The following is a 12,988-nucleotide window of genomic DNA, read 5'->3' on the forward strand; positions in this document are numbered from 1 at the left end:
TTTTGATGTTCATGATAGGCTGAGACTTCCTCTTGCTCGCCGGACGCAATTTCATGTTACATGTTTTCCGCAGATCAGGGTTGAATGTATGACAACTGGTGCCTGTTGAATTATCTTACACTCAGCAACAGTTTGGAATATCACATTAGCTCACCACATAAGATTTACAGAGCAAATGGTCGGAGGTTAGCTGGCAACCATGCAGTTCAGGGTGTCCCCCGTCTACTGCCCCGAGAGAGCTGCAATGGGCTCCAGGACTCCTCTCCCCGTCCGACCATTGTGAAGACAAATCGGATATGATAATGAATGAATAAACACATGAAGGAATGCTAAATTGTTGAAAAAGCTGTCTAAATATGTTCGTTTTTTTGACTCAGGCAAATCAAGACTTTTCAGTCCAAGGTCAAGATCAACCTACGATCATATCTATCTATCTATCTATCTATCTATCTATCTATCTATCTATCTATCTATCTATCTATCTATCTATCTATCTATCTATCTATCTATCTATCTATCTATCTATCTATCTATCTATCTATCTATCTATCTATTATTATTATTATTATTAATCAGAATCAGCTGGAGCCTATGCCAGCTGTCTTCGGGCACGGAGGCGAAAGCCGGCATCAAACTCACAACCTCGCGCACTGGACCACCGTGCCGTCCACTTGAAACCAAAGACTAAACTTTGCATATGTGTAACGCTGACTTTCAGCCACTCGGTGGCGCACACGGACCAGGAAGTGAAAACGTCATCCACTGCGTCCCCATTGGCTGCTCCTCTTTCAGCTCTGCGTACACGCGCTGTTGTTTTGGTTGACGCCAGGACTGTAGTCGGGGCTTCAAGTTTTGTTTTGTTTTACCCTCGAACGTCCTGAAAATGTATTAACTCAACGAACAACGATGTCTGAAGTGCTCATGACATCAATGGATGAAATATCACTTTGTCCAATGCGACCAGAGAAGCTTCCCGACGTTGTACGGAGCTTCCTGTTGGTGGATGACCAGGAAAACCTGCAGGTGAAGTCAGCTAACTATCGCTAACAATTAGCTGCTAGGCTAAAGAAACCAAATCGAAAACAACTGTTGGTGCGTTTGTTAATTAAATCCCCTTTCAGGTTGATGCAGCTCTCACGTTACCCTTTGTGATCGTCACTTGGTCAAGTTAAAATTAATGTAAACTATGTTGTGACTACGACATTTCTGGGAAAGTCTCGATGAACGACTTTGTTTTGCAAGATAGAAACACCTAAGTCATCGAGCCAGCCCTTCTGACCTCAGGGAACCGTTTGTTGATCATTCTATTTCGGACAACGATCACACGAATCGAAATGATCGATCAAAGTTACAGAAGGCTTCTATTTGCAGAAATAGTTTTGGCCAATCAAAAACGTTCCATTACTTGCCACAAATGAACTCTTGTTGTTTTGGCAGCGTGTTTGGATCAATTCTAAAATACTAACATGCTGTCCACTTTCCTGTCATCTTTCAGCTCTTTTTTTCAATGAAGGTCAATGAGGAGCAATTAAAAAAATCTTCCATTGATGGTTGTCATGTTTGTTACACTGCCAATCACACGTTTTTCTATGCAGATTATGTCTAAATCCAAAACTGAGCATCAAACATAATGGGTATCATTAGATTGAGATATATGATTGTGTTGTTCAAATATAGTAATTGCATTCAAACATTGAAATCTGTTTTCCCTCCAGGTCCACAATGAATCAGATTTTGTTGAAAGACTCAACTGTTCGGCTGTGCATGGTGTCAAAGTTCTCTCCATCTTTGGGAACACCGGTGACGGCAAGTCACACACCTTAAACCACGTCCTGTTCAATGGCGAGAGTGTGTTTTTTACCTCCAAGTCCTCCAGCTCCTGTACGGTGGGTGTTTGGGCCGCTTATGATCGCTCCCTCAGCTTGGTTGCCCTGGATACAGAGGGCTTGTTGGGAGCAGCTGCCAATCAAAATCAGAGAATGAGGCTTCTAATCAAGGTAATTGCACACAATTGATTTTAGGATGACTTTTGCACATAGTTATTTATTACATCACATAGTTATTTTTGAATGACATTTAACTGGGATTTAGTGCTGATATAAAACAAGACTTCTCACAACCTAATGACCATTTGAACAATCGAATGAGATCCAATACACAGTTCCCATTTGAAATAAATGGAAATAGAAGTAATCCATTCGAGCCACAAAATTATGACATGTAAGGGTTTTCTTTGTAATTCCTTGCGTTGTCCTTTGGCTTGCATTGTAATTGATTAGTACTTTATCTCTACTCTTTCAGGTCCTGGCAGTGTCCGATATAGTAATCTATCGAACGCGAGCCGAGCGTCTACACAATGACATGTTCCAGTTTTTGAGCAGTGCCTCGGGGGCCTATCTGAAACATTTCACCTCCGAGCTTCGAGCCCTGTCAAGCCGCTGCGGTCTGGACGTGCCCCTCTCATGTCTTGGACCTGCCGTCATTGTCTTCCAGGAGACGACACACACGCAGCTGCTGGGCCATGGTAAACTGAAGTCAACTTTTTAAAGGTTGTATGTTAGGCTGCTTTTCCATGGGCCTCGAACAGCGCCACACTGCGCCACTCTGCTTGGCCTGGTACAATACAACCCCGTCCCTTTTCGCCCCCATTACAACAGCGAGGGTTGGAATGGGGGTGGTATCAACCAAATTGTGCAAGCACGCACACAGGCCGCAACATTTTTCAGAGTGGCAAGCCTCGGTCACTGTTTTTGCAGTGATTCAAAACATGAATTGCCGTTGCATTATGTGGCAATGTCACAAATTACAGCCTGTCAAATGCGCAGAAGCTTTCACATTTTGACAAATATGTCAGTGAGACACAGACGGCCATTTTCAGGAGATAAAAACACTGTTCTCATGTGTCGTTAAGACTCAAAGGTGCCCGGCCATGCCGACATGCAACTCCAGAGGCGGTTTCATGACTTGGGCTTGGGGACTGATGCCTTCAGTTCAATCCAGTATATCGGCACCCAAACCATCACGCCTCCCACCGACTACAGTGAACTACTGGGGGTTCTCAGACAACAAGTGCAGAATACTCACACGCGTTCACCCCGCCATCCCGGAATAGTGTTTCGTGCACTGGAGGTAAGCAGTGCATCTTAGTGTAATAATACACACAGGGATGCATCTGGGAAATTTAAAAAATGGGACAGTTGGCCCCCTTGTGTCTGAAAAGGGGGCCAAATCCTAAAATTGATGGGCCTGATTTAACTACATTGCAGAATTAGAATGTACAAAACTGATTGAAATAAACCAAAATACTTTCATTGGAGCAGGATATTTCTAAATTGCAATTTTAAAAAAAACATTATTTGACTAAAATGTATTTTTCTTATACTGTATATAACATTTGAGTTCAATTCAAATAATTTATTCATATGTAAAATAAACCATTTTGATATTTTACAGTATTACAGAAAAGACAGACTGAGCACAATATTTCTGACTAGTCTGTGTAAGCTCTCAGTCGTACAGGAGTGGTCCATCGATGAAAAGGTTTCTTCAGCCATCATCTGTACTTCTTTGAAGGTGTCGGACGTTTCGCTTCTTATCCAAGAAACTTCGTCAGCAAACTAAAGTCTTACTGGTAGTTTAGGCCCTATATACAGTAAAGTCTCGTTATATCGATATTCTCGGGAATCGGAAAAAATATCGATATAACCGGACTATCGATATATCCGATCCTGCGGCATGTAAATTTTCGCCTTGCGTTCATAGGAATAGTATCGTAATAAGTAGTACTATCGCTATAACCGATATCGATATAACGAGACTTTACTATATATATATATATATATATATATATATATATATATATATATATATATATATATATATATATACCCCTAAGGGCCTAAACTGCCAGTAAGACTTTAGTTTGCTGACGAAGTTTCTTGGATAAGAAGCGAAACGTCCGACACCTTCAAAGAAGTACAGATGACGGCTGAAGAAACCTTTTCATCGATTTCTTACTAGTGTCTCCTTGAACAAATTTCTTTGCTTTTAAGATTTCCAATGTGCCGCACTAGCTCTGAAATTACTCCCATTATCCTGTAAATTCGAATCATTAACTGCAGTTTGCTGAGACAAATTGTCACTACCCTTTGTTGTTTCTTAAAAAAATGATAATATATTTGTTTGCTGCTTGTTTTGAATGTCTTTTAGAGTTTTACTCCTATCTCACTCCACACTGCAACCATCTCTGTTGATATTTTTCGATGTAAGTACTGCAATGCATCATTGGTAAATGAATATTCGATTATCTCTTTTGGCAGTTTCCAGCGGATCACGGTGAAAGTTAGAACTTCTGAAAGAAAACAAACAGTTTTCAATTGCTGTTTAACTTCAGTTATTTCTTTAGCTATTTTAACAGCTCATGTAGTAATATGCGACAATTGTAATTTACGTGCACCGGTGCTGGCGCAGTGGAGTTACAAAGTTGCGCCAGTTGCTGTCAAAATGCATCAATGGCGCAAGGGCGCAACCCGGATGCATCCCTACATTCATTACACACAAATAGTACTGATGGTTTGTGTATAATATTAACAATGTTTTGTTATTCTGCGTGTTTGTACACTCAGGCCCTCAGTGAACGGTTCTGTGGTGACCTACCAGATGATAAGCTGAATTTGTACACCTTCTTCCCAGACGAATACTTCACCTGCTCTGCTGTTTGCCTGAGTTGCAAGTAAGGCAGTTATGTACCCATTTTAACACTCTCCCTCCTGTACAGGACTTAAACCGAGTCATAAAAGCATACATTGATTAAAAAAAAATCCACACACTCCGTTCATATGGCGGGTTTTAAGAGAATCAAGAGACAAGGATAAATCATTTCAAAAGGTTCTCCTATTAACTCATTAACTGTCATTCCCGAATTTATTTGGGAATTGAAAAAAGGACATAGAGCGCCATTCCCGAATTTGTTCGGGTTTTGATTTTTCTTGTTTGGGTGCCGATAAAGTGCTGTCCAAGGCCTCTTGCAATGTTTTTTTATCCTTTCCACAAGGGGCAACATTTACCTTTTTTCCATGTTCCACCTTCTGCTGTTGTTAAAGCGCTATATAAACCAATATGTATGTATTGCATTGTATTTTGGACAGCCGCCTCCATTTCAGGCTGAGATAACTCCAGACCCATATAATGTAGGAATTAACTATTTTTTTCTGATGAAAGAAGAGAGTCTAAGGTTTCTTACACTGCATAGAATATTTATGTCGTCTTAAAACTCAATCGTCTGTGGGTCCTGGAATTTGTATGACAATGACAAAAACCCTGGCATTAGAGTAAACACATTTTTGCACATGTCTGGCAGTGAATGAGTTAAAGGTAACCTGTATAACTCAATCTGGAGAGAAGAGCAATAAAAATAAACAACCGAGATAATGTAGTTGCACCCTCTTTTGAGCCGGGATGTCGACGTGTACAGCATTATAGTTGGCCAAGGCTAGCTCAGCTGTATCAGGTCAATCCCACCTACTCTAAAACACTTGCCCAAAAGGATTAAGACTAATATGTAAAAAAGTGGTCACTGGTCACCCAGCTATTTTTTTTTGTTTTTTTTTTGGGCGCCACAGTGCAGTTCAAACAAGCAGTTTTCTTGCAAAACAGTTGTGTTGTTCTGAGCTGTGTCGTGTTTTGTGTGGGCTCCAGTATTCGTTGCAAGAATGGAATGAACCATTTGCGAGACAGAGTCCCTCACATGGCAGATGGACTATGCCAGTATACACACCAGTACAACAACAAAGTCCTTATCTGTAAGGTATGATAAACCCTTAGCATCAGTATTATCACCTGATGAATTGAATAAAATATTGTGCGCTTTATCTGAAACCATACGGATTTTAATCTTTTTTTCATGTCACCCACCAGAAGTGCTATGAAGGTGGCAGAGAGGTGACCGTTGCTCCTAAAACCTCGGCGTCCTCTGACAACCCATGGCTTGGACTTGCCAAATTTGCCTGGTCGGGGTAAGTTCCTCTTGACATTTTCCTCCCATCGCTCCTTTTGTATTGATTGGCAACTTCTTTTTTCAGCTACGTGTTAGAGTGTTCCAGTTGTGGCGTCATCTACCGCAGCAGACAACACTGGTTAGGAAACCAAGACCCAGAGAGCAGCGTGGTGCGTTCTGAAGTGAAACACGTTTGGGAGGATGTAAGTAATTAATAGTTTCTTCGTGTAAATCAAGATGACATTTTAAAATGCTCTAAATTGTTTGATAACTTGTACTACTTCACGTTTTTTGTTGTTGTAAAATACTGTCTGTGTGTCTTCAGTCGGATAATTTCCTCACCAACCACCAGAATGCAGCACAGAGGGTCCTGGATGGGATGAACTATATGATCCAATCTGTGTCCGAATACAGTAGCGGCCCCACCAAAGCTGTCACTTCTTGGCTCACTGATCAAGTAGCGCCACCCTACTGGAGACCGAACACAGAGATCACAGTAAGTAACGCACAAACCCAAACCAAAGTGTAAATGAGAAGTATTTAGTCTTAATGTGCAAAAATGTGTCCATTCCAGTGCCAGGGATTTTGTCATTGTCACTTGAATTCCAGGAACCTCAGAATATTGACTTTTAGGACTACATAAACATTCAATGCAGCGGAAGAAACATTAGACTCTCTTCTTTCATCAGAATAAAGGATTAATTCCTAAATTACAGTAAAGTCTCGTCATATCGATATTCAAGTCCGAAAAAATATCGATATAACCGGGACTATCGATATATCCGACCCTGTTTGCATGTAATTTTCTCCGTGCGTGCATAGAAATAGTATCGATATAACCGGGACTATCGATATATCCGATATCGATATAACGAGACTTTACTGTATATGGATCTGGGGTTATATGAGCTTGAAATGAGGGCGGCTGTCCAAAATACAATGCCATACATACTTATTGGGGGAAAAAAGAGAAATGTTACCCCCTTGTGGAAGGGAAAAACATTCCCAGAGGCAATGGCCAGCGCTTTATCGGCACCCAAACAATAAAAAACAAAACCTGAACCAATTCGGAAACGGCGCTCTACGTCATATTTTCAATTGCCGAATAAATTTGTGAATGGCAGTGAATGACTTAAGATATAAAGTTATTTAGTTTTTTTTTTTGTTGTTCTTTTGACTTCAAGACGGCGCCGCGAGAGCGGCTGCCTTTCCAGCAGCTCATGTATTTCTTTTTTTCATTCGTTTCATCACTTTGCTGCTGTGAAATGTAAATTTCTCCCCTGTGAGACTAATAAAGGCAAATCCAATCCAATCCAATATAAAAAGACAATATAAACCACTGCCAACAAGCTTAAAGGTCAACCGACACCATATTTTTGTTTCCTAACTGACATCAGAAAAACAACAAGCATCTAGTGACCCAAAACTGCCACAAAATGAGCTCGGAACTGGGCAGATTTAGAAAATCCCGCCCTCTTGTTAGTGACGTCACTATTGGTCACACACTGACTTGCTCCAGAATCAAAACAATGGCTTCAGAGAGTTGAGATTCGGAGAAGATGCTTTCTTGTTACTCACCCAGTTGAATATGATTCAAATAGTTCTGGAGAGGAAAGCATAAATGTTTGCAATCGATTATAGAAGTCCTTCCGGATCATTTTAAGGCGTCTGGACTCCAATGTAGCGCCCAGAAAATGCACAAGATGACGCGAAGCTTCGTTGGAAATGGGCTGATTTGTCCGCTGGGAATTTGTGTAAACTTATGACTTCTTTATGCGTGTTACCGCAATTGGCTGCGACACACAACGATTCACCATCCCATTATTTATGTAGTTTTGCTTCAAATTTCACGATCAACACTTGTTTTCAGACTGAAAAAAGTACACATAATGCATTGTGTGTCGCTGTCACGGGCGTTCCCTCCGTGACATCACTTAGGGGATCGTCATCAACTCGAAAACAAGACTTCCTGAATATTCAGCGCGAGTCTTAAAATGTAAAACATAGATAGCTATATGCGGTGGAATCTTTGTAAGATGAGCTCAGTCGAAGTCATTTTGAAGTGATTTTACAAATTATGGACACATCTTGTTCAGGGGTGTCTGTTGTCCTTTAAAGTTATAACTGTTGTTCTCCTCATTTGCGCTCACCAGGCTTGTCATGGCTGTCAACGAATATTTGAGGAGGCAGAACGGAAGCACCACTGTCGCTCATGTGGCGAGGGCTTCTGCCACTTGTGTTCTAGCCACAGGATGCCAGTGCCGGAGAGGGGTTGGGGTAGCAGCCCTGTGAGGGTGTGTGTGGCCTGCTATCGTCAAGGAGGACCGCCTGAAGCCAACAGTCAAGGTAAAGACATCCACCTCCCATTGGAGGGCTAAGGTAAGACACTCCATCATCCGGGAGGGGCTCAAAGTCCAGCCATTTCTCCTTTGCATCGGGAGGAGCCAGTCGAGGTGGCTCAGGTATCTGATTAGGATGCCTTTTGCACACCCCCAGATACATAAATAACTTCCATCCGATATTTATAATTTTGCCATAGGTTGCTGCCCCCCGATGTTGAATATTTGTATGATGTTAGTACTGATTACATTAGATAGGATTTGACTGCTCAGCGATATAATTACAAGGTTCGTTTAAATTTTTCTCTTTTCTATTAGTAAATTTAATTTCCCCATTGTGGAACGATTAACTCATTCACTGCCATTCACTAATTTATTCAGGAATTGAAATTCTGACGTAGAGCGCCATTCCCGAATTTGTTTGGGTTGTGTTTTTTTTTCTGGTTTGGGTGCCGCTAAAGCGCTGGCCATGGCCTCTGGCAATGGCCTGTGGCAATGTTTTTTCCTTTCCACAAGGGGCAGCATTTCCCTTTTTTCCATGCTAGCGCTTTGTTCCAGCTTCAGCTGTTGTTAACGCCCTATATTAACCAATATGTATATATTGCATTGTATTTTGGACAGCCGCCTCCATTTCAATCTCAGATAACTCCAGACCGATATACTTTAGGAATTAACTATTTTTTTCTGATGAAAGTTTCTTACGCTGTATTGAATGTATATGTAGTCCTAAAACTCAATATTCTGTGGGCCCTGGAGTTTGAGTGACAATGACAAAAATCCTGGCACTTGAGTGGACACATTTTTGCACATTGTCTGGCAGTGAATGAGTTAAAGGCTTTCTTATGTCTTCTTATGTCTTTAGTGTGTAAAGCAGAGCCTCGTGGCCTGATCGCTCGCAGGGTGGCGGAGGTTGCTCAGTCTACCTTAGACATTGTCAGCACTGCTGTGGACTACCCGCTCTGTGAGTTTCTTTAGGTCATAATCACATTTAAATGGCGTATGTATTTTGGTCGCACATTTTGATGACATTATTCACTCATTTTAAATTTGATAATTACAACATATTCACAAAAAATACCAGGATAGAGGTAGCAAATGACTATGGAAGTTGAGAGATACTAAAAGAATGACAAACTAATTACAAACAAGCAATTTTCATGATTGGCGTAAAGTGCGCATCCCCGAAAGATGATCACCACGTGATCAACCCCCAATGTGAATGTTTTTTTTATCCCTCATGGAGACAACATTAAACCACCAAATTTAACTTGCCAATTACTGTACGGATCTTTGTACATGGCATAGCTGAAATGTTTGTACACTGATACATTTTCCAGAATTAGAATGACAAAATAATCTTGATGGCTGTGAAGAGACCCGAACACAAGCAATTAAGAAGTCAATTTTCTATAATGTTCCTTTCAACGATAGTTATGCCTTTATTTATCTATCACACTATCTATCTAGCTAGCTAGCTAGCTATATCTTAAATATATTTATTATTTATTTATTATTGATCTGTCTGTCTGTGTCGGTCTTTCGATTGGGCGGTCAGTCGGTCTGTAGGTCTCTCTTTCTGTCTCTCACTCGCTGTCTCTCTCTCTGTCTCTGTGTCTCTCTATCCCTTTTTATCTCTATCCATCCATTCATTTTTTTAGGATCACAGTTTATTTGTTTATTTTTAATTGATTATTTATTCAGCTATTTATTTATCTACTTAATAATGAATGCATTTTTGGATTGATTTTGTAGGCTTTGTGAAGGATGTGGCTCGACCAGACTACTGGGTCCCGGACCAGGACATCACTCAATGCCAGCAGTGTTCCAAAGTCTTCACTCCGGTCATGCCCAAGCACCACTGCAGAGCCTGTGGTCAAGGGGTCTGCGGCCCCTGTTCCTCACACATGAAGCCCGTCCCGTCAAGAGGTTGGGACCACCCGGTAAGAGTGTGTGACAACTGCTACGGCAGCACCGATAGTCTATAAAGTAAGGCTCCACGTCCCCAATCGAACTAGATGACAACTCGTGGGTCCAAAGAGACTTGTTATCGGGCGATGGGCGAGGACCAGGTTTTTTTCTCATCTCATCTGCCTTTTGATTCCACTTCACGTAGAGGCAAAACTGATCATCGGTCGTGTCGACGGCACAATTCCGCTCCTTTCAGTTGTCTCCATTAAAATATCATGATGGCTTGCAGTCTCACGCCAAGGTACCTGTAGAAAAAAAAGAGCACAAAAGAAGCGGTGTGAGATTTTCAATGACTGCAATAATGCCTTTTATTCTCAAACATGGCAGAAACTTGATATATCCTCGCATTGTATCTTGCAAGGTACAAAAATCACAGAAGGGGATTTTATTGTTCATGCGTTTAGACGTCTCCCCGATGTGAAGACCCTTGAAGGTTAAATTGATGGATGACGGAAAACGGTTTCAGTCGCCTTTGAAGAAATATGTGACTGTGTTGTGTCCGTGACATATTTCTTTCCAATAAATGCTTGAGCTTTCCCTCTATGCTTGAGAAAGCGAGGCTTTCACAGGGATGTCAGATTCATTTTTATCCCGACAAAACCCACGCAGGCATGGGGAGAACATGCAAACTCCACTCAGAAAGACTGGAATTAAACCCTACATCTCTGCACCATGAGGCGGACTAGCTCACCAGTCGCCCAACGTTCCGGAAAACCTCACACATATTGTCTCATTCATTAATATTGTTTATCTATTAAGAAGCAATTTCCAATTGGGCGCTCGACTTGAACGTATCGTAGGTGCCTGTTGTATCGGGAAGGCCAAGTGCATTTTTTGGAATATTTATTGCTTGTTGGGTCATGGGTGTACTGCATAATATGTACACACGGGGGCGCTACAAGAATAATAACATCCTACCACCGTGTGAGTTGAACTAACTGATAAATATCAGCCAGGGGCTTTCTTTGAGGATGAAGTCCTATTTGTAAAAATATATGGTAACTTATTCCTAGTGCAGGGAATCAAACAAGATGAAGAAATATTTGAGTCAATGTGTATCTGACATCGTTCAGGGTGTGCGAAGCAAAGTAGATGCTCTAAGCGAACGACTGATTTCGATGCCACCTAAATTAATTTTTTTCTATCAAACGGATTTTCATTCATTCCCTACTGGTGGTGGACGTTTGTGGTGTTCTTTTTTGTTTTACCCAATGTGGAGCCAACATATAACTTGAGGATAACGCTGTTGGCTTGGGAAAGCTAAACTCTCAATATGTTCCATTTGCGTGTGTACAGTCCTTTATCCAAGTAAATGCCAACTTCATCCCTGTGTTATGCCCTTCAAAATCCGCGATAAATCGAGCCGCCGTGCACCAAATGCATTTACTTCGACCTTGGGTTGGGGCTATGAATGCTGACCACAGGTGGATGCCCGACAGTAAACACACATGCACACACCTTCTCACTTGCATCTAATATATCAACATGACATTCAATGAAAAAGCCTGTCGGATTAACGGTGAGAAATTTGCTGGAAAAAGGCGAGAACATGTAATTAATCACTGTAATTACTGTCTGCTGTAGCATTGGGAGGGCGTTGACAATAGGAACAAATGTGTGTAATTAAGTCTGTCGCATTCAGCCAGTCTGGTTAACATTTCATGCAAGAAAACGGCAGAAGTGCTTCTGCTAGGTAGAGAGAGAGATAAAACATCTTGAAGCCAAGGCACCTTCTTCCTGCAAGTGGAAAATGCAAACCACCTTTTTTTGGTTTGTTTGTTTTTCTAATACAGTATTACTGCATATCTGTTCATATAGTGCTAACACCACTGTTGCCCCTCGCGAGCCTCTGTTGTCTTTTCAGCTGCTATCATTGCTTCAGGCACTATCATTATCATGTATGGCGGTGTACATACCGGCAAATCAACCAGTCGCGCTCACACTCACATCGAAGGGACAATTTGGAGTGTGTGATCAGCCTGTCATGAAGGTTTTTGAACAGTGGAAGGAAACCGGAGTACCCGGAGAAAACCCACTGAAGCGCGAAGAGAACATCCAAACTCCACACAGGAAGGCCAGATGGAATTCAATACCTCTGCACTTTGTGGGTATGTTTTCTCTTTGTGAATACATCTTTATGTATTTATGTATGTTTTCAGAATCAGAATCAGAATCAGAATACCTTTATTCGTCCCGCAATGGGGAAATTTGCAGTCCACAGCAGCAATTGAAGAGGGATGGGGTTGGGGTGGGAGTGAAAGGATAGAAAACAAGATATTCTAAGCATAACAAAATAAAAATGTCAACTGTATACTGTGCAAATGTAGATGTGCAAAAACCGTTCTATAAACAAGACTGTACATAGTGCAGAATCAAGAAATGCATTTAGATATATTGCAACAACCCATATTTACAAGTGTCCAGTTTTTTTTGTTTATTTCATGTAAAATTCACAGCTCTGGGAAAAGCAAAACGAAACAGTGAACCCTGTTTTTGTTGGACTATTTTTCATTCTCTCCAGGTATTAGATACATTTTTTCATACGCTTTGTTCAGTATATATTCTGCCTGCCTCCTTTTTTTAGAGTCCCTTACAATCACAGTCTCGTGACAACTCTCCCCGTCTTCTCTGGTGTGGTCAAGTCACATTTATTTATATAGCCCCTAATCACAAACAAAGTCTCAAA

At 41.2% G+C, this 12,988-nt stretch overlaps 1 protein-coding gene across 1 annotated transcript; it reads left to right on the forward strand.

The window, feature by feature from the left end:
- The first annotated feature begins 778 nt into the window (after positions 1-778).
- LOC148888382 (zinc finger FYVE domain-containing protein 1) lies at positions 779-11,909 on the forward strand. The gene is made up of 12 exons (XM_089014353.1): positions 779-1,023; positions 1,716-1,997; positions 2,302-2,524; positions 2,912-3,129; positions 4,626-4,732; positions 5,698-5,806; positions 5,917-6,014; positions 6,081-6,198; positions 6,321-6,491; positions 8,149-8,341; positions 9,197-9,295; positions 10,087-11,909. Exons 1-12 carry the CDS (start codon positions 907-909, stop codon positions 10,317-10,319), a joined length of 1,968 nt encoding a protein of 655 aa, XP_088870479.1. The 5' UTR covers positions 779-906; the 3' UTR covers positions 10,320-11,909.
- The last annotated feature ends 1,079 nt before the right edge of the window (positions 11,910-12,988 follow it).

The sequence above is a fragment of the Hippocampus bargibanti genome, linkage group LG14 (genome assembly GCF_051943395.1).
Source record: "Hippocampus bargibanti isolate YZ-2025 linkage group LG14, ASM5194339v1, whole genome shotgun sequence".
NCBI classification, from domain to species: Eukaryota; Metazoa; Chordata; class Actinopteri; order Syngnathiformes; family Syngnathidae; genus Hippocampus; species Hippocampus bargibanti.

Coding starts and splice junctions, on each gene's coding strand:
- LOC148888382 (XM_089014353.1), top strand. CDS start 907: ATGTCTGAAGTGCTCATGACATCAATGGATGAAATATCACTTTGTCCA. Junction 1,024..1,715: donor ATGACCAGGAAAACCTGCAG/GTGAAGTCAGCT, acceptor TTTTCCCTCCAG/GTCCACAATGAATCAGATTT. Junction 2,525..2,911: donor CACGCAGCTGCTGGGCCATG/GTAAACTGAAGT, acceptor TGTGTCGTTAAG/ACTCAAAGGTGCCCGGCCAT.